This window comes from Cynara cardunculus (genome assembly GCF_001531365.2).
Source record: "Cynara cardunculus var. scolymus isolate 2C chromosome LG 5, CcrdV1, whole genome shotgun sequence".
Classification (NCBI taxonomy): domain Eukaryota; kingdom Viridiplantae; phylum Streptophyta; class Magnoliopsida; order Asterales; family Asteraceae; genus Cynara; species Cynara cardunculus.
In genome coordinates this window covers 27,994,223-28,017,411 of record NC_037532.1, presented here as the reverse complement: position 1 = coordinate 28,017,411, position 23,189 = coordinate 27,994,223, and the positions used below count along the sequence as shown (strand labels likewise).

The 23,189-nt window shown below is 34.5% G+C and overlaps 1 protein-coding gene across 1 annotated transcript; it reads left to right on the top strand.

Annotated features, from left to right (window-relative positions):
• Positions 1–12,845: 12,845 nt before the first annotated feature.
• Positions 12,846–19,472, top strand: LOC112513324 (MLO-like protein 8). Its single transcript, XM_025119555.1, has 15 exons — positions 12,846–13,251; positions 13,684–13,741; positions 13,825–14,042; positions 14,519–14,635; positions 15,311–15,371; positions 15,776–15,864; positions 15,957–16,031; positions 16,119–16,207; positions 16,291–16,340; positions 17,349–17,389; positions 17,491–17,664; positions 18,112–18,147; positions 18,319–18,386; positions 18,466–18,526; positions 18,981–19,472. Exons 1-15 carry the CDS (start codon positions 13,123–13,125, stop codon positions 19,380–19,382), a joined length of 1,668 nt encoding a protein of 555 aa, XP_024975323.1. The 5' UTR covers positions 12,846–13,122; the 3' UTR covers positions 19,383–19,472.
• The last annotated feature ends 3,717 nt before the right edge of the window (positions 19,473–23,189 follow it).

Below are 23,189 nucleotides of genomic sequence, written 5' to 3'. Positions count from 1 at the left end.
AGCCATCAACCGTCACCAAAGGTATTGCTCTCGGGGACTCTGCATCTCAGGGGGAGCAAAGGCAAGGTGAATCGACTCCATCAGGGAACCAGGACCCCAAGTTGAAAGGCAAGGCGGTCGCTAAAGAAGGTAACTTGAAGGTACTTTTCAAAAGCCCTCAACAAACCTTGTTTAAAGACTCTACCTCTCATGTAGTGATCACTTCAGAATATCAACTTTATATCTCATTAACAACCTGCGGTCGACTGGAGTGCGTATCTGATCAACCCAGCTCTTTTGCTCCAACATACCAGCAGATGTCTCAGCTAAAGGAGTCGCTCGACCAGACTAGAGTAATAATTATTCTTCGTACCTCTAGTGGTGGTGAGTTTGACTTCCTATCTGAAGCTGAAAGACTCGAGGCATTAAGGGTTGAAGAAGAGCTAGAGCTTCAAAAGAAGCAGACTGAAGACAGCTTAAAGCTGGCCAAGTCACTAGCTGTCCTTCCCAAGAAAAAGTCCAAGAAAACGGTGAATCTTGTCCAAGCCCAAGCTAGACTTCTTTCAATGGCAGAAGCTGAACGCAAGAAGAAGCTGAAGCTAGAGGATAAGGATAAGCAATGGAGTGAAGCAAAACTGAAAAAGAGACTCAGTCCCCGCCCAATCATCAGCCTCAACATCAGCGGACGATCTAAAGACGGTGGAACACTGGTCTTAATGCTCATCACCAGGGACAATCTTGATGCCGTTACCGAGTACCCTTCCTACCTTGGCCGCTATGGATACAGCGAATGGATGGATATCAGACAAGCCATTCAGCAATCCAAGTCGAGACACAAGACACTTATCGAGGACACCATCAACGAGCTCATCAAAAGGATGTCCAGGTATGTCAAGGTCCATGACCGGCCAACTCTGAAGACAGGTGGGAAGAAGAAACTAAAGCTCTCTGATCCTAATGATGGACCATTCCTAAGGAACGAACATGAAACAAGGTTCTCCTTAGATAAAGTCCTGAAGGGTCATATGAGTATAGACATTTCTTTGCTGAATCTTGACTTGCCAGATAAGGGTCCCTATACACCCAACTCTGTGCATTTTAAACCTGAGTTAAGAGTTATATTCCTTGACTATGAAGGTGAAGTCAAATTTCAGAGAATGTCAGAGCTACATCTATGTCCAATGGATCACTTGGTTTATATCTTACTCTGGATAGATGATAGCATGCTTGGAAAAGTCGTAGATCTGAAAATACGAAGGGAATTCCTACGTCGAAGAAACCTTGGTGAAAATGTACCTGAATACATAGATCTAAGTGTTCTAGAATAAGATTGTCTTTGTAACAACAATCCACTTTTCCTTATAACTTCATGTACTATATCTTCTTTCATTGATTGTATTTACATTCTGTAAATTCTGAACATGTATTGTAATACTTGCATTATTTCCATTGATTAATAAAATGAGTATTCCATGTACTTCACTGAAAAAGATCCCTGAAAAAAAGTAATAGGGTCACAAGTCTATGAGTTCCAATGTTACTTTTTTCATTCACTGACAGTCTATAAGTCAGTGAATAAGCTTTCAGTTTCAGTTTTCGTACTTGTAAATTTCTTAGATATAACTTAAGAAAACTTCTCAACCTGAGACTGACCAAACTGAAAAAGATCCCAAAATAGTAAAAAGGGACATGTATTTTATATGTAACTTTTTTCTTACTATTATTTGATAAGATAACCTTCTTTATGTTATCTTGTTATCATCAAATAGGGGGAGATTGTTGATACTCTCTCTCAGTGATTTGATGATAATCTCTTTTCTCGTTCATGTTGTATTTGTGTTTTTGTATTTTCAGTTCCAGTGATCTTCACTGAGTATGTTCAGTGATCGCTGAAGAACTTGCATTGTAAATCTATCAGAGATAGCAATACTTCAAGAAGACAACACTCACACCAAAGAACCTTCAGCAAACATCGAAGACTGAAACTGAAGATTAGAGACCGGGGAGTACGTGATCTGAAACGGTATTCAGTGATTACAAGCCTGTCTATATATGTGTGAAGACTGCTCTAGCTTCAGCGAATGATGATGAGACCTTCAGGTCATTCCAGCATTCAGCGATCAAATGAAGCTTGCTTAGCACGATTGTTGTTGTCTTGTCCTTATGCACATAAAGGACAAGCCCATACCCTTACAAAAGTTAGTACGGTACGAAGCCGATTAGTGGACTCTTTGTCCACCAACTTTAGGTAAGGATGTCTGCTCAAAAATAGTGCTTTTATACTATTCACTGTAGCAAAGGACAAGCCTTCCTCTTAAGGTTTGACACGCACTCTAAACCTACCATATTGCATTAAATGATCATTTAATGCACTGGGTATAAATAGAAGTGTTTCTTCTCCATACAGAGAGAGCGCATCTCTCTCTAACCTTATTCTTATTTCAAGCATCTTCTAGCTTAAGTAAAGGATCTTTCTTTTAGCAACTTCTTTTCTTGTAATTGCTAAAGCTTTGTGTGTAACCAAAGATTGTTTAGATAAGTTTTTATTACCTTATCTTTCTGCAAACAATCTTGTAAAATCTATATTGATCTTCTCTATCAATATATATTTTAAATTTGAAAATATTGTGTTTGTATTCATCCCCCCCCCCCTTTCTACAAAATGTTTCTCTTCTTGTAGACCCTTACGGGACCAACATGTTACTATTATTTGAACCCAACCCAACCCGATGAACCCGATATCCTTTTATTTTTTGGATTTAATATGATTGTTGAATTTCTATTAATATATACATTAAACAATTACACTATCATGTATGCTTTTCATATACACATATTTTCAATCTAATCATATCTCTATATAAATCATTCATATATATGTTCAGTAACTGTGAACATATATATGTAAATTGAGAAAATTAACTGAATGTGATATACGTAAGAAATATAGATAAGTTGCATCAAATGGTTGATGATGAAAAAGAAATTATGAGTAGAGAAATAACATATTCAAGGTAAGAAGAATATATAAATATACCAAAGTATCAACCCGACCAACCTGTACGGGTTGGGTTGGGTTGCACTTTGGTTTGGGTTGGGTTAGGTTAAGATTTTTCCAAACCGCAAGCATTGGGTTGAGTTGTTCAAATGTCTTCAACCCGATCAACCCAACCCATGAGCACCCCTAATAACAGATACTTGACTATTATTAGCAGTATCAACTACTAAGGCATAGTCAAGGGGCACAAAATTCATGTATAAACACCCAACAAATAAAGATGATACAAATGAATAATTGGCACCAGAATCAAATAACACATTTGCATATACGAAGTTTATAAGAAAGATACTTGTTACCACATTGGGAATTTTCTCTGCCTCTCCCTTTGACATCTGAAAAGACCTTCCCCTTGCCCTATCAGATTCACCTCTCTGGATGTTGACTCCCTCACGCATACTTGGAGTATTTCCACCCATAGTCAATCTTGAAGATTTTAACTGAGGACATTCTGGTTTAATATGGTCATGAGAATTACAATGAAAACAATGTTGGGGCATCCGACAATTTTTGGACAAGTGCCTTGATTCCCCACATCTGTAGTATCTTCTTTGTTCAAAGTTACAGTCACCTTGATGGACACAGTGACATATCTGACGTTGTCTTTCATTGAGTTGTTGAGTCGGGTGATTCTATGCTTTTACAAATTTTGGTCTTCTATACTCAGCCGAAAACCCTTCCCGTTTTCGCTTCTCAACTACTTTCTCTTCTCCTTGTTGGTTCTTGTTTCTTTTGGTGTCTACTACCAATGGAAATGTTGTAGGATTCATTGCAATCACAAATTCTCGTATAGGAGGCTTTAAACCCTAGATATACCTCTCGACTTTATGAGATTCTGATGATATATAATGTTCAGCAAAACGGGAGTGTTCAATGAATTTCTCTATGTACTCCCTTACTGATTGGTTCTCGTGTTCTAATTACAAGAATTCTTCTTCTAATTGTCTTACTGCCGTTTTCAGGTTGAATTGTTTCTTGAATTGATCAATAAATTATATCCAGGATATGATTTGCAAAATATTGGGTCTTGCCAGAGATTCGACATCCCACCAATATAAAGCATTTGACTTAAGCAGCGACACAACAAATCTGATGCTATCTTCATAAGAATACTTGTATTAAATACTGATTATATTTCCTTTAACCAGAACATTGCCTTCACAGGGTCTCTTTCTCTAGAGAATGTTGGGTGTTTAAATGTTAAAAACATCTTGATGTCACCCCATCTGGTGTTTGCATATTGGACTGTGTATTAATTTCTACTCTTTCTATTTCCACCCTGGCCGGTACTCCCACGATAGAAGTCAGAGTATTTCTCAGCTTGCTCATTTCCTCCGCTAACATATCCCAAGTAACATACTCAGGATGTTGTATTGGTTCTTGATTTACGTTCTCCTGAATTGATTCACCTTGGTCTGGATGAATTTCAGGTTGACTATTTCTTCTTCTCCCACGTTCCCTTTCGCAGCCCCTACCCCGACCTCTCCCTCTAGCGCAACCCACTAGTAGGTTTTTAGAAATGTTCTCAAGTGAACTTTCCCTCTCGTCTGGGCTGATGACGACGATCTTTTCAGACCTTCTTGATTGGCTTGCCATCTGAAAATTTACACAATTTAATATTCACATTCTCCAAATACAATAAGGTATCCAAGCACAAATATGTACTTGTAAACCCATGATTATATAAACCAGTTGTAATTTGAATTTACCTTACATATCGTTCTTTTAACCCATCATATTTTATTCCAAAGGTTCTACATATGTTAGGGACCCTTAATATGCAAATATTACAGTTTAAGTCTAGGCATCATGTTAGATACCTAAATCCCTAAAACTCAGGCTCTGATACCAAACTTGTACAACCTATAATCACATTTGCATATGACCACATATTTCATATATAAAGAAACACAATTTACACATTCAGTCCCAAAATATACAAAACTTACATTACAAAAGTAGCTACCAAGTTTTTCCACATATTCCCGGTACAGAACTTGTATACATAACAAGTATCCCAATACAAAAGATATCATATTATCCCAAAAAGCAATCATATAATCTTCACAATTTCTACAATCCAAGTAAGCATCCTTATAGTTATTACTAATATAATTGCGTTAATGGTGTTACCATATATATATATCTTCTCTGCATTCATAGAAATGAGCATATAAATTCAAATTTGTTTAAAGTTATTATGGTAGAAAATTGAAAATATCATATAACCCAATACAATGAAAGATAATCTTAAAGATTGTTTTTGGATCTCATGTAAACTAAAGGTTAATTCATATTCTTTTACTAATTATTGATTGATTTTTATTTAATTATGAAGTATTTATCATATATCATGTTATCAAATTCTATTTTAATATCATTTAATTTTGACTGTATCGTATAACTTTGATAATTTTTATTTGATTTGTTTATTAAATATGATCTACATATTTATATTGTATGATGTTAACTATAAAAAGTTTCAAATGTTTATAGATTTAGTTTCTTTAAATCCTCTTATAATCTTTATTTGCTATCTTGTTTTGTGTTTTATTGACTATAATTTATATTTAATACCAGTGGAATCAAATCTGGAATCCCTTCTCTATGGTCATCGGAAAAAAAAAAGATTAGTTATTATTTTTATATCAAAGCCTTTATAATATTATCCGTCACTTGTGTTAATTTAGTTATCCACTATTCTAATTTATTTATTTTTTGGCTTATTAGTAAATTCATTATTATTTTAATGACATATGTATTTTATTGTTATCCACATATGTTGATTTAAATTGAATTTGTCAATCAATTATTAATTATTTTAAGTCTTTATCTAAACTAAACCAATTACATTTATCGTTTCTAACTGTTATTATTATTTATTAATGTTTATCCAACTACTTTAAAATATCCGTATATTTAGATGGTTAATTTAAATGTTCATCTTAATATTCATTTATTTAAATGCTTATCCAATTAGTTTGCAACTAGTTTACCATATCAATTATTTATTTATTTATGTTAATATTTAAATGTTCTTCTTAATTATAATTCACAATCTTAAGTATCTTCTAACTGTCATAATATTCGGTCTTTTGCTAAAAAACTCCAAAAATTAGCATGAAAATATTAAAATATTATTCAAATGTTTATCTTAACTATGGGTTCCTACTCATTATTTTCAAGCTTAATTAATTTTTGGAAGTTACACTTCCAACCCCCTGTATATTTGGTTTTTTGTCAAAAGCTCTCAAAATACTATTAAGACTGTAAAAGTTCAAATTTGACTTTATGCCAAAACCAATAGTTATTTGGCTTCATGACAAAATCTTTTAAAATACCATTAATGTATTAAAACATTGTAGTTGGCTTCATATACCAAACTCATACTCCTTTTGGTCTCGCTAAAAGCTCCAAAGATATCATATGTTATTAAATTATCATCATTTGATCTCATCTCTTGGTCTCATGCCAAAATCATTAATGTTATATATGTCTTTTATAAATGATTAATCACAAGATATCGAATGGATTTTTATCAAACGGGTGTAAATAGCCCTAAGGTTTGTAGCGACTTAAGTAATTCATGTGATTCCCTTTACTACTTGGAAATCCAATAGATTAAGTGATTTATTTTCAAAAATTAAAATAATGATAAAGTATTATCAACAAAAATCTATAGATGCAAAAATCAAATATTGTTATGATATTGAAATTTCATGCATCAAATAATGATTATGAACCATAATTCATTTTCTTAAGAAAATCATATATTATCCATCTTACGATATACTGAACTCAGAAGAACTTGATAACCATAAAACATGTTCAGAAAAACAAAAACAAATATGTAAAAACCATCAAACCTTAGTGACCCTAAAAACATATTGTTAAGGTACAAGTAAATTCCTTAAAATTTTTGAGAGACACATCAGTCACAACTTTCGGAGGGAATACCCTATAAACCCCCAAGAATAGCGGGGCTCCCCTAAAAAGAAAATTAGGAATATTCATTACCATGTACTTCCGAAACTAATCATACAGTGAAATGAAACTCAATCGATTACAAGAAGGTAACTGATTTCAACAAAGAAATGTCATGTCTAGAAAATGCATCTCAATTTATGTGGCAAGGAACTCACAGAAGATGACATGATTCTTAACGTAATTTCCATATTTCACATATTAGCAATCATACTAATGAACGAGTATAAGCTCGAATATAACTCTTAGAACAAAATCATCAATCTACTATAAGTGGTTGAGAGATATAACAAGGTTCTTTCAAATAACAATGATAGATATGTTGGAACAAATAAATATTCTTGAAGTCAATAATACAAATGTTAAAGGTGGAAATAACTCCAACGGAGAGTGAGTTAATTACAATTTCACTCACTTGACATCTGCACACCACATTGGACAAGATTGTGGAAATGGTCAGGGTCATGACAAGAGTCAAGAAAGATTTTTCAGTCCTTGGAGTAGAGATGCAACTACTGCCCATAAGATAATAGACAATGAAAGAAGAAATGTACTAACAATCGCTCATATAAAAAAAGAGAACAAGTTGAAAATGAACTATATCATATTAATTTAAGATTGATTAAGCATAGTTTTGTTTGAAATTTATTCTAAGTATTAAATTAATTTCATTTGCTGATGTAATACCGAATATATAACCATTATAGATGTAAAGAAATACATGAAAACAAATATAAAACTCTCAATATTCTCCGTTCCATGTAGGAATATATCGAGGAGAATTTGAGTGTTTTTGTGGGACCTCCCACACAATCATAACAGATACACTAATATTTATTTTATAATTTCCGCCACCATAATATATAGACAATGGAATGTCATTTTCTTGTTAATACAAGATTAATAGTCACTAAAGCACTATATTTATATTTGTATACCCTGATCCTTAGCCAAGACAAGAATGAGACCATCCTAAAGCTAAGGACATATCACAAAAATATTCCATTCTTACAATGAATACAAGGTGATATATTTATGGACATAAAAATATAGAATGTTGGCCATTAAAGTACTTTATAGTTCTGGTCTCGACACAATAAACACATGTCATATTAATTTCCATATGAGATGCTATACTCCTAGCACTATCTATACATTTAAGGGCTCACCACCCTGATTGTCTCATCAAGTCTACATGACTTGAAATGTTGGAGAATGTACATCATAAGGATATGATGATTATTGCATATGTATTGGGATTAATATAGAGTTTCTTATCCCATGTGTATATATAAAATGGTCTCATAAAAGTTGTCATCAAAAGAATATAGATGGTATCTAAGGCATTGGTTATGTATGCCAAATTACCCACATCTGCATGGGGTTAAGCAAATACTACATGTGACCTTATTTATTCGTTTTTAGACCCATTACTAACCAACAATCTCATGCACATAAGTTGGTAACTGGATATAAGACTGATATTTTACATTTACGTATGTCTGGTTGTGTTATATATGTGCCAATTGCGCCCCCACAGTGCACCAAAATGGGTCCTTAAAGATGATTATATATAAGTTGGATATGAATCCCAACAATTATCCTCTAATTAGAACCCTAGACAGGTGATATGTTTACCGTTACATTTGTCGGTTATCACTTTGATGAGACAATCTCCCCGTCGTTATGGGAAGATAGAAAAAAAAAGATTTTCTATAGGAATGACAGGAAGTGTCATAGAATATTATCATTTTGTCTCATTTTGATTCTCAAACTTCACAACATAAAGTTGAAGTCAAACGAATCACACTCGATACCTGATACGTTTAGTGTTATTCAAGGAGTGACAAAATAACATATACCATCTGCAAATATACCCACAATGTTAAAATTCCCCAAACAAGGCACAATGCCGCTGAAAAGTGCATTGCAATCACATATGGTATAAGTGTGGTTGAGGTCATGGCTCCAAAAAGAAAATGGCGGAAACTACTTGGTTCGATAGATACCCATCTAAAGGAAAAGAACAGTAAGAACACAACCATTTATCATCAATACATAAACCTCTCATGAGATTGTCTATGAATCATTACTGGAGGACGCTCTGAAGTTAGTTTTGATTCCAGATATCAAAGAAATCTCAAATGAATTATGAGAGTGCATATGAGTCGATGGACAAATCATACATGCTCATTAATGATATATCGTATATAATGTTGCTCATAAGATGATAGAGCACGATGACATCGAACCATGATCAGTTGAAAAATGTCAATGAAGAGCAAATATGACCTAAATGAAAAGAAACAATCTAGGAAAGTTATACTATTTGACAAATGAAAGGGTATTTGGTCAAGTAGTACTAACCCACCAAATATAAAGCTGTAGGACATAGATAAATTATTTATTAGAAAGTGTAATGAGAATAATTAAGTCATAATATATAAGGATCTCATTTGGCGAAAGATTTCTCACAACGCCCTAGATTGACCACAAGAAGACTTACACTCCCGTGATGGATGTTATAACATTCTGCTAATTAATTAGCCTAGTAGTTTCCGAAGGACTGGAAATGTAGCTCAATGATGTGGTTACTACATATCTCTATGGGGATCTAGATTCAGAGATATATAAAAGTGTTTAATGACATTACATTACCCAAATCAAATAATTCTAAACCACAAAGTACGTTTGCAATAAAATTAGAACGCTCACTTTATAAATTAAAGCAATCTAGGTGGATGTGGTATACTTGCCTAAGTGAATACTTGATTGGGAAGAGATATAAGAATGATGAACTGTTCCCTTGTGTATTAATAAATAAAACGAGTTCTAGACTTTCAATCGTAGCTCTATATATCGATGTTGTGAACATAATAGACACTCTTGATGAAATAAGAGAAACCCCCAGCTACTTGAAATCTAAATCTTAGATGAAAGATCTTGTAAAAACTTAGTTTTGTCTAGATATTTGAGCTAGGACAACGAGTTTGTGGAATAGTATCCCATCGATCCACATATGTTTAGAAAACGATCAGGCAATTTAATATGGACAAAATGCATTCGGCTAGCACTCCCATGATCAGTCGAAGTGTTGGAATATAAGGAAAGATTCATTTCATCTAAAGGATGATGACAAAGAGGTTGGGAGCTGGAATTCCCCATCTAAGTACAATATACACATTATTATACTTAGCACAATACACTTGACCATATATTGTATCTCTCAATGAACTTGTTAGCTAGATTTAGCTCAGTGCTAATGCAACGTCATTGGAATGATATCAAATTAATCTTTTGGAACCATTAACGTGGGCTTGTACTTTCCTACAGAGAGAAAAAATGATATTGATAATGGAACTTCAATACCTACTTAGATAGTGAACGACAAAATTACTAGCCCTTATATAAAAAAAAATCCAATAATGTCATGGTATGTCATTGCTAATACTAACTATCTACCTGACTCATACAAAGGTCATTCCCAAACTGGACAAGGAATTGTCATAGGGAACATGCCTATTGCTTGGAAGTAAACCAGACAAACCCTTGTAGCTGCCTCTTCGAACTATTCCAAGAATATTATTCTACATGAGACTGTTCAATATTGTACATGGTTAAAGACTTACACATATTAGATGAACTAATGTTTTGAGTTCATCTAATACCCTACCTGCATATATGGAAATAATGCATCGTGTATTAAAGAAATTAAAGTAAGATACATCAAGAGTGATAACACAACATATTATGGTTTAAGTTTATATACAATCAACAATAACAAACTCTCATCTAGATTTAAGTGAATCAAGTATAATGACAGAAGAATGTGACATATTTGCTTACCAGATCATTGCCTAAAACTATATTTGGGAAACATGTAGAAAGTGTCAGAATGCATTGATTTTCTAAACTCTCTTTGATTAACGCATGAACCAGGGGGAGTAGTAGACAAATGGGGAGTCTACTATATATGTAATATTGATATGTTATGCTCTTTCCTTCACCCAAAGGTTTATTTTTTCCATTAGGTTTTGTTCCTTGGTATAAGGTTTTAGTGAGGCAACAATTTATATATCATTCTACTTTTCTAACTCTCATGATTAATGTACAAATTTGAAAGAATATTAGACTAAAAGTAATAACTCTCATGATTAATGTACAAATCTAAAAGAATATTAGAGTAAAAGGAAAAGTCTATGTATTGCAAAGAAACTGGTGTGTTGTACTCTTTCCTTCATCATAATTTTATTTTTTCCCACTGACTTTTTTATTTTGGCGTAATTTTTTAACGATGCAACAATTGTGCACCATCACTCCTTTGACTCGGCACAGAGGGGAGTGTTGTAGTTATCTACTTGTAACTCATCCATATAAAAATGACTTATGATTAATGAGAATTACATATTCGTTCTCTCTATTCTATTTTTGTTTTTTTTTTCCAGTTATTCTATAACAAATTTAACTTTATTTTGAGGTGTATTTTGACAATTTATTTTCAAATAAACATTTTTCAAACAACAGGTCCTTAATCGTGTATTTTTAAAGTATGTTCTCTAAAATGTAACTGAATTTTAAAATATGTTCTTTCAAATGTCAATCGAATAAAAGTTACATTCCTTTTAGATGCAGTTTTCCTAAATTAACAAGGTAAATTTGTTTTTCAAATAGCAGTTTTTAGGATATCATCATAGTATTGCATTTGATAACGTGAACAAACAGTGTCAGACTTGAATTATCCTTTGAATCATTGAATGGTTATGATATGATTATTAGTGAACTGGACATATCACCAAAGAACATAAACGAAATGATAAAATCAAAAGTCTAGCGATACATTCATGCAAGGTCATAATAGTCATGAAAATACCATATCATTGTATATAAAGCTGTATAAGTCAACATGCATGATATATTTTGACCAAGTAAAAAACTTATACATCATGTGTATGAACCTAAATCATGTCTTATATAACAATAGTCGTGATAGTTGCCAAAAACCCTTATGATGCATGGTTTTGTTCTTGTTGACATGTCTCAACGGTAGAGGTGTCAGTGTAATCCATATGAATGATGTCCTAAGTTCAAGTCTAAGAACAACTCCTCTGTCAGCTGTCCTGATTTATTTCCTTCATGATGCCTATTGGGGGGCGGGGGTACGGTGAGGGGACGCTCCAGAGTGTGACATCTATCCCTTTTTATTATAACCTAAACATTGGGTGCTTTGCATGGGCCATTCTACGAGATTTAGGGGCCGTTTACTAAACCCTCATTTGGTAAGTGCTTACCGAATAAATTTTCTTATCGGATGAACATAACAAGGGCCAATAATCTTACCGGGTAAGAACGATGAGAAGGATGAAGTCTTACCAGGTAAGTGAAGATTACGACTCTTACCCAGGTAGGCGCTTACCCGGTAAATTGTTGCATTCAATACGTTTTGATGTACTAAAATCTTACTCATCAAAATAAATTATAGTGTTGACTCCTATATGTAATCACTTACCGAATAAGCATTTGGTTAAAGAGCCCCTTAGTTAAGAGACAAATATATAGATAAAGGTTTTATTGACGATTATAGAGATAGGGGAAATGTATGCATATATTTTACCCTGCATTTTAGGTGGGATTTATGGGATTTGGTTTAGCACATTGAGAATTCCACCAACTTTCAGGGGTGGGTTTGGAGTTTCTGTAAACCTGAGGGGGTAGTTTGGATAAATTTCTCTAATCACAAGAAGAATTCAGAAGGAGGTTGACTTTGCTTCCGATACCGCCATTGTTAGCAACAGAGAAGCATCCATACTTGAGGCGGGACGGCTATGTTTTTTTAAAACGATCGAATAATTTATTGGAAGAAATCGATAGAATTCATTCATGGGTCCACCGACGTTGCTCAGTCCGCCATTACTGCTCCATCACAACTTCATCACTACCAATAAACTAATAGTAGTTTCCAATTGTTCTTGTGTGGATGACCAAATCAGAGACAAAAACCCTTCAATTCTTCATGCGTTTCATACCTACATTTCCTCAAATTGCAAAACCAATCTCTCTAAATTATTTAATTTTGTATCCGTGTGTGTTGCGGTGTGTGCGAAATGGCAGGGGATACAAGCGAGGGTTCAAGGCAACTTGATCAAACACCCACGTGGGCCGTTGCTGGGGTTTGCGCAACCATCATCATCATCTCCATAGCTTTAGAGAAAATCCTTCACAAACTTGGAAAGGTAACTTCGCTTTGAGTGATTCTGCTAATTTTCCTTGATTTTGGCTTTGTTTTATTTCAAATCTATTGGTTTTGATCATTCATTTGAGGTAATCTTTGTTAACTCTTCATACATTTGATCATATTTTAGAGGCAACTGGCTGCACATAACCTGTTCGATTTAAGTTCATACATAAAACTTTTCCATTTCCCACAAATTCTGTGTTTTGACTTTTCGTTGCTTTTATCTGAATCATTTTCTTTGACTTTCTCCCACATTCCCCCCACATTTTCAGGATTGAAGAATGATTGATTTCATTCTTACCCAAATTCCATTATTTTTGGTTTATTGCTGAAGAACCCATCGGTTTTGTGGCTAAATTGCAACAGATAGTACGATTATTGATTTATTTCTGTATTTAGTGATTACTGAGACTATGAAAATTTCTAACAGTTCTTCACAGAGAAGCGGAAGAAAGCCATGTTTGAAGCTTTGGAGAAGGTCAAGGCTGGTAAATATAAAAAAATTCTCATTTTCTTTACCATTTGAAGAACAATTCTTGATTTATGGACTTCTTTTTTCCGGAATGTGTAGAGTTGATGGTTCTGGGGTTTATTTCACTACTATTGACTTTTAGTCAATATTACATAGCCAAAATATGCATCCCGGATAGCATTGCTGATACAATGTTGCCGTGTCCGGTGAGAGATAAACCTCAGAAAGATGACAAAGAAGAAGGAAGCCACCGATTGCTTCTTTGGTATGAGCATCGTAGATCTTTAGCCGAAGCCTCTAAATCCAGTTGCAAGAAGGTAATTTTGATCTGAAGGCTTGGAGTAACATGTAGGGCTATTGACCAGGAGGCTGCACGGTTAAGTCACATAAATAGCCTCTCTGTCAAATGCAAAGATGCTACATAAGTTAGCTGTTGGCAGATAAGCTATTTGTTGACTGAAAAATTAGTTGTTGGCTAATAAACTAGTTATTAGCTTATAAACTAGTCATTTCCCCTCCCCAACACTTGAAAATCCATGGAACCTTGGTGCCCAAGAGTCACCCTTTTACTAGTTCAGATACAAGCCAATCTTCAAAGACTTATCCTCCTCCTCCTCAACACTTACAAAACAAAGTGCAATAGGGTTGGCTTTCTGCTAGCTTTGCTACTAAACAGTCTTCATTGAGACAATACTTCCATAAAGAAAATAATTTCAAGAAACAAAAGTAATACTGAATTGCTATTTTTGCATAATTTGTTGTTATTGTGAGCTAAAAGCTCATATTTTGATAGGGTGAAGTAGCGATTATAACTGTTGATGGACTGCATCAATTGCACATACTCATATTCTTTCTTGCCGTCTTACATGTGGCATACAGTGCTGTCACTATGGCTCTCGGAAGACTAAAGGTACATTACATTGACTAGCATGTAACTCTATATTCGCTCCAATGCTAGATCGTGAGACCCTTATATACTTCATGTATTTTGAAACAACTGTTCTACGCTTCAAGGTAGAAGTCAAGTTTGCATACATCTTACCCCCTAGAACCCACCTCCAGTTGGGTTATACCAGGCTTGTTTGGTTTGGTATTTTCGAAAAGTGTTTGACTTTTGGTCAAATTGGCCATTTCCAAATTCGCACATACTAACTCTTGTCACAAAAAATTGTGACATAACAAAAGAACCTCAATGGACCCTAAGCTAATAGTCCCTTTGTTAAGTGTCCACATAGTTTGTCCCAAAATAAGTGTCCATAGTTTGTCCCAAAATAAGTGTCCACTTTCAAAAGTAAGTGCATATTTTCCAATTCTACTCTTAATTATGAGATGGAGAAATTCATTCCCCCGTCTATGATTAAGGAATTTTTTTTGTCATTTAGTTAATTAAAAAGTGTAATAATTACACATTTCTAGTAGTGGGTCTTTTTCATCATTTGCGTGCACTTATTTTGGGACGGAGCGATTATTAGTTGGGTATCAATATACTTGATAATGATAATGGACAAATAGGTGAATTTATCATGAACGTGGGGAATATATGTTTCTTTTACGTATCTAGTTATATATATGAATATATATGCAGATCCGTGGCTGGAAGCAGTGGGAGGAGGAGACTTCATCCCACAACTACGAATTCTCCAATGGTACAATCACTTCTATGACTTCCTCAAAAAGGAAAAACGAACAAAGAGGCTGTTTACTGAACTTATTGACTCTTACCGCATAACTAAACACTTACCTCTTACCTGGTCAGAGATGGTTTTCACCAACAATCTTAGCATGCTATTTTGCTGATTGAGAATCTTACTCGGTAAGTGAGAGTTGTGACTCTTATGCGGTTAGCACTTAACAGATAAGAGACACTTATACTATGCTATTTTGATGACCTTGATCTTACCCAGTAAGGTAAGTGATGGTGGTGACTCTTGCCCGGTAAGCGCTTACCCAGTTTGTGTTGGTAAATGACCCCTAAAGAAAATCTAGCCCAAAAATTACGCATTTTTGCATAACTTACTCCACTAGTTCTGAGCCATGATTGAAAATACAGATACTTCACGATTCAGGCTAACCCACGAGACATCTTTTGTGAAAGCGCACACTAGTTTCTGGACTAGAATTCCTTTCTTCTTTTACATTGTAAGTACTTGAGGCCACGGTCACACATCTTTGTTTTTTTACTTTCCTTACACCATCCTTAAACTCCACCACACTTGTTTGGTTTCTTGTAGGGATGCTTCTTTCGGCAATTTTTCAGGTCTGTTAGCAAGTCTGACTATTTGACGGTGCGAAATGGGTTCATCAATGTGGGTTTTTGGATCTCGATTTTTGACTCAATTTGTCTTCTTGGGCTCTTGGCTCTATCTAAATCACTAATATTTTTAATGGTTTAGGTTCATTTAGCTCGCGGGAGTAAGTTTAACTTCCAAAAGTATGTTAAGAGGTCATTAGAGGACGATTTCCAAGTAGTTGTAGGCATCAGGTGCCAAAAATTTGTTTCCCATTGTTCTTCCAGATCTTTGTTTGATTATGATGATTGACTTGTTGACTTTGTGTTGTTCGCAGTCCTGTACTCTGGGCATCATTCGTGATTTTTTTGCTCCTCAATGTTAACGGTAAGCTCATTACTACTAAATTAGTAGTGCTTTAAGTTTGATCACCAACTTTCTATCAGAAAGAGTCAACCTTTGACTTCCAGATGTCAAATGAGTGATGTTTTAGCTTCAAAATTGACGTGGATCAAGTGTAGAAGAAACTGATAGCTACAATGAAGCATATAAAGAGTTGCAATATAGAAATATTTCGGAAAGTAAAATTTAGAAAAAATTGTCAAATTTGAATCCGAAAAAGTTCCATTTTAATTTGAAGTCAAAAGGCAAACTCGTTGGACTATGATAATGTTACCCTTCTGAAATTGGTTCAAATCTTGTATGTTAGGGTCTTATATCGGCTATACTTGGCCCAATTCTCCTCAATGTTTTTGGAAGCTTCCTTTTCTTCTTAATGGCTCTTTTGGAGAGTAACTGGATGAGGTTCCACATACTCTTTCACATGGTATTAGAGCCAAGGTCTACCACTCTAGGGACTCGCCACTTCGGGGCAATCTGTACCCGTTTAGCCCCCTCTCTTGACACTCTTGGACAATTTGTGCAAGTCTATTTTGGGTTGGAGGGGGTGTCTTAGAGTCTCAAATCGGCTAAACTTGTACCTGTTCTCCTCAATATATGTTGGAGAGTAAATTATGTTTTTTTGTCTCTGTGGTTTGTTAATAATTACAATTTTCGTTCCTATGATTTTGAAAATGCGGTTTTCGTCTCTATGGTTTGTAATTCATTGCTATTTTCATTCTTATGATTTACAGTTTATTGTTGTTTCGGTCCATGTGGTTTACAATTCTTTAATGTTTTGGTCCCTTGTACTTTAAAGGTAGGAATTAATCCATGGACAAAAATAGCAATAAATTGCAAACGATAGTCGCAATTTCTAAACCACAGGGACAAAAATCTTAATTTACTCTACTTTGGAACTTCCTTTCTCTCTATAAGGTACATATTCTTATATTGTACATATTCTTATATTGTAGATTTACAAGTTCTTGATATTGAGAAACTCTGCACTTGCAGGATGGCAAGCCATGTTTTGGGCATCATTGCTTCCGTTGGTCGTAAGAGCCTCTTTTTGTTTGTTCTGTTGTGTGGTTACTAACATTCTTATATTTTTGAGGATCGATTGAGAATGAAATGTATGATTGAATAATTTGCACAGGTTATCTTAGCGGTAGGAACAAAACTTCAAGCTATCTTGACGAAAATGGCTCTTGAAATCACTGAAAGACACGCAGTTGTTCAAGGCATACCGCTCGTGCAAGGGTCCGATAAATATTTTTGGTTTTCGAAACCACATTTAATTCTTCATCTTATACACTTCGCCCTGTTTCAGGTAAGAACTCTACTTCATAGTTCTACCAACATCCACGCCATCAATTTGTTTGTAACGATGGTAGCAAGCCGTTAAAAGGCTATGTTTGGCGACTGGCTAGCTTATTTTTTGAGCTTTGATTTACCATACTCTAGCTTTTTTAAAACGTCTTTCAAGTAGCGTTTCAATAAGTTCTAAGGGCTTTTTTAGTTTTTTTTCCAATTATACCCTTATGCTTTCCAATTATTTTTTTTCCAACATGCTTCTTTAAGTTATTTTATCTTGTCATCTAGCTTATCAACTAGTTTTTACCAAACTTGAGTAGTTTATCAACTAGCTTATAACAACTAGCTTATTAGTTCCAAACATAGGCTAATTTTACATTGGGTTAAGATTTGCAGGAGATAAAAGGGAGTCGTTTGGATTGTTGCTAATGACTCTTTTTATTGGTTTTCTTTTTGCTAACAGAATGCATTCCAAATCACATACTTCTTCTGGATATGGGTAACATACACGGATTTACATTCCCGACCCTTACGAACACGAGGAGCCCTGGTGCACCCAAGGGTCCATGGTGGATTAGATAGGTGCACCAAGGCTGCTGTTACTTTTTCCAATTCTAAGAAGTTCACGTTAACCATTGGTGAATGTGAGACTTTTTTTCTACTTGTGCAGTATGAATATAAGATCGGTTCTTGCTTCCACGATAATATCAGACTTGTTATTTTGAAGCTTATCATCGGGTAAGAATGTAATTTCCAGGTGAAAACAGCCACATTGTCAAACATCGGATCAAATTGATTTTGTGTCGATTCTTCATAGGGTTGGCGTTCTCATACTGTGCAGCTACATAACACTACCGCTCTATGCCCTTGTATCCCAGGTATGGTATCCGCCTTACATACCAGCTTTCTTGACAGTCGTCCTATGAAAAGTTCGTGGATCGCGACAAATTCAAAATCATTTTGGTCGGGATCCCTGAGGGTGCGTTTGGTATTCAGGACATGAGAGAACAAAAACTTGTATTCTCATGTTTGGCGCAACATTAGACTCGAACAAGAAAAAGATTGTGTAGGACAAAATGCATTTTTTGTCCCATCTTAATAATTGGAAACAAAATCAGCAAGATAAGACAAGATAGGTAAATTACTAAATTAGCCATGTCAAATTAAAACCATAAAAACTTCCACAATTCTTTCGCCTGCCTACCTCACTCTTGTCAGTCTAGTCTCGTCGCGTACAGTCCTGTCATTGTATTAAAGGCACCCTATGAGAGAAACCAGTCTGGACTAGTTTGTAATTTTGAGTTCATATGGATTCTTGAACATGGTTTTTAGATGGGCTCGAACATGAAGAAATCCATCTTCGACGAACAAACATCCAAAGCCCTCATGAATTGGAGAATGGCCGTGAAGAAAAAACGTGGAGGCGGTGGCGGGAGCACCGGTGGCAATTCGCCTACACGGACAATCGGGAACACTTTCGGTCCTATCCCCACTCCATCCATGCCATCTTCGGTTGGTCCGCTCCAACGGTTCAAAACCATGGGTCACTCACCACCGTCCATGGTCTACAAGGACACCGATGTATCAGATTTGGAATCCGAGCCAATGTCTCCGGAATCATCGTCCATGCACTTACTAAAAGTACGAGTTGATCATCAGAACATGCCTCGACAACGAGATGACACGAAGAACGAAGACGATTTCTCATTCGATAAGCCTGCACCCTTGTCTTAATAGAAGTAGCCCGGGAAAGTTCGAGTCCGTATTTGGAGGCCAGTATTTTCCCGACCTAAAAACATATAATTTTTCCATATAATCGATATACTCGTTTATCATCAAAAATACGGTCATTACAATACGCTACTTCATCTATATACATATAATAAATAACTTCCTTTTGAAGTATATAATATTTATGTACTAGAAATACTAAAGGAGTTGTTTGTTTACCTCTTAATAATTTCATTAAGAGGCAGCATCTGAATCATTAAGAGGTTAATATTGTTTGACAAAGAAAAAGTCTGTCTCTTAATGGTTCTAAAATCCTCTGAATGATGTGGTATCATGGGTCTCCCTTAACCATTCAGCATCCTAATTTCATTGTAAACAATAATCGAACAATTACATTTCATTTTGCACTATATCATGAGAGCCTCTTAATCATTCTGATCACTTAATTATTTTGCACCAAACTATTTAGCAACTGTCAAAAAACACTTATACATATTCTTTACTTTTAGTTGGATTTGAACCTTGAGTTAGGCTAATGACCCTTTTGTATATCATAAGAAGCTTGTAATGGTAAATTATGATCGTCTTATAAATTCTTACCTTACGTGACAATAATTTATAAATAGTTTGCATTATCATCATATTTTTAATACCATAATTACTTATCAATAAATAAAAAAAAGAAAAAATATTATCAGGTTTATCTGATCTAACTTGATTTTATCTGTTATTCAATATGTTCGTCTTTCTCATTTTGCCACCTCTATTGTTCTCTCTAACGTAAGCAGTACCTCAGGGGTGGACCCACACTAGTGGATACGGTTCGTTCATCCGTCGCAGTGTAATTTTTTTTAAAGTTGTGAAAGATGCCCCCATTGAATCATTTTGTTATGTGTAGCCATATATTTTGAAACTAAAATGAGAACACAAATTTCCCTTGAATCGGTTAATAAGTCTTTTCCCCAAAGTAGGTACAAGTGCTTTTTAATTTCAGATTTATTTTGTTTTTAAACTTTTTTGTGATAAAAGACGTGGACACAAGAATTCACGTACAAAAAAAACAATGAACTAAAAAACCGATCAATAACGATTTCGTGAAAAATATCCATATCTTCGTTTCTTATAATCAAATTATGCCAGCACTTAAAAGTTCCTAGGTCCGTCTCTACCGGTGCCAACCCTACACCGACTCTTAAATAAAAAACTAGTTGTTGGCTAATAGACTATTCGTAAGCCGATAAACCTTTTATATTTGATAAAAACTAGCTTATAAGATGATACTGTAAAATAACCTAAAACGACATGTTGAAAAAATTAATTGACAAAATACATATGGGTTAATTGGGAAAAAAAAGGTAAAATAAACGTATTGAAACCTACTTGAAGTAACTTTCTAAAAAATTAGTTTATAAATTACTTTATGGATAATCAAACAGGACTCTTTCAATAAGTTTAAAAAATAAGCTAACTTATGGTCGATAAACGCGTATATGACACAAAAACCAGATATCTAGAATCAAGGATATGGCTGTTGTAAATAAGATCCATAAAATAGAAATCTTAAATGAATTTTTTGGTCTGGAGCCGTTAGTTATCCAACACATAATCTGATTTCATCTGTGTAGTAATTATATATGGATTATCATCTTTATAGAATTAGTAATGTTTCGGCTCAAACTTGTCAAAATTTGGTACTTAGCGACAACGGTGAAATAACTCTATCCGTTTCTGTCAACGGGTTTAAATCCAATGTATCGGTACATAAGAATGCTTATCATGTGCAACAATTTCCCGTCTTCTCATAATCGAAAACCTGATCCAATTAGGAATGGTCTTGTATCAATCAGAAAGACATGGTTATTAGGAAACTAATACTTTTTTATTATTATCTGAAAACAAGATAATACTTGTTCATATAAACTTATTCAAATGATTGCGATTTTTTAGAACTGGTCGGTGATGATACTCCTCGCCCTTAAACACGACCCTAATTTACATTACTTTTTTTACTAAACCGATACCCGTGCACTCAACCGTTTTTTGTACATCGATCCTATTATTGGCTACAAAATTGGTTATTTGAGCGAGATATTTATGTAAATATGATATTGTTAAGACGAATTATATATGAAATATATGGGTTTTTCTGAAAACAGTGCAACACTTTTTATTTTGGGTTGTCTAAGAACGTAGTACTATTTTTGGAAAGATTTCATGATAATTTATCTTTTTGTGTTAATATTCATCACCCAAAATCAATAGTTTTGATTATAAGTTTACTAGATTTTTATTTTTTTATTTTTATGGAAATAATACGCATTTAATTTATAATCAAGCATTTTTATTAAATTAAATGATAATTCCATTTTTAATTAAAAAGGAAGTCCCAGTTTTAGGTCTAGAAATGCTAAAACGTGTTTGTAAAATTGGTTAAATCATTCTTGTTCTTTATTACTTAGGTTAATGCATAAAATAACAACGCATTTTACGCCAAAATTCTCATTTTCGGCAATGTGTACATACACAAAAGATCATGCGAGAAGAAGAGAGTTAAGGCGAGAAGGGATCTCAACTCGTAATTATTTTTAATCTCAAATTCATCCACGAATTGCGATTGATACGAGGACTGATCCAGTAATCTCATCCTAATGTGCATCTAAGGGCGAAGGTTTCTTCTTACCCTTCTCATCATACACATTAGAAAATTGGGTATTAGCGACAGACTCAATCCCTCGCTAACTAGCGACGAGTGGGGTTTGTGGTCCTCGCTAAGCTAGTGGTCAGTTCATCGCTAATCCCTCGCTAATTAGTGACGGATTATCGAAGGATTGACCCCAAACCATTTCGTCACTAATCCCTTGCTAATTAACGAGGGATTTATTTATTTTTCTTATTTTTCCATTTATGTGTTATATGTACAAATGTGTATGTGTTATATGTGTATTTGTTATATGTAGCTGTCGATCTGTGTTATACATATGTATGCATGATATGTATGTGTGTTGGTTGCTAACCGCGATTGAATATATGTATATATTGTTTTAGTTAGTGTATATGTGTTGTGTATATGTTATATGCATGTGTATATGTGAATGTATAGATAATGTGTGTGTTGTTTGGTAACCACATATGATGTGCATATATGTTGTATATATATACATATATGTGTATAGTGGCGGATCCATGATTTTTGTTCATTGATGTCACCTTTAAGGTAGATTAAAGGCCTGCAAAATCATCCGATGTGGTTTTAATCTAATTACAACGTTTCGAAGGATTTTTAAAGTTTTTGGTTGATTTCGAGGGATTTTTTAGTGTTTTTGTCGATTTCGAATAACTTTTTTGGTTTTTTGATTGATTTCAATAGATTTTTTTGGTTAGAGTAACGGTTTCAATTGGGGTTGGGGGCCAGTGGAAAAATGTAATTGGGAGAAGTGAAAGGTAAATCATGTAAAACCTAAATTTTAACCTAGGAATTGTTTTTGAGCTTTTGACTCGGGTCCCCCTCCCCCACGCTATTGCATCCGCCCATGTATGTATATATGTGAATGTCTAGATAATAATGTGTGTGTTTGTGTTGTTTGGTAATTGCATCAAATAGGTAACAAGTCACCATTGGTATTATTGAGCCTTAATAAGTCATAAAGGGTTTTCTTGGTGCTATAATGAATTTTAGTGGGTCTTATTGAGATATAGTGGGTTTTAGTGGTCATATCGAACCCAGTAGACATTACATGCATATTTAGTAGCTCTTAGTGGACTTTAATGGATCAATTCAGTTTTAATGAGTTTTATTGGGTTTTAATGAGT

What these genes read in the sequence shown, in the direction of transcription:
- LOC112513324 (XM_025119555.1), top strand. Translation starts at nt 13,123, where the DNA reads ATGGCAGGGGATACAAGCGAGGGTTCAAGGCAACTTGATCAAACACCC. An exon ending in TTCCTTTCTTCTTTTACATT is followed by an intron (nt 15,865 to 15,956) that starts GTAAGTACTTGA and finishes GGTTTCTTGTAG; the next exon opens with GGATGCTTCTTTCGGCAATT. An exon ending in TACACTTCGCCCTGTTTCAG is followed by an intron (nt 17,665 to 18,111) that starts GTAAGAACTCTA and finishes TTTTGCTAACAG; the next exon opens with AATGCATTCCAAATCACATA.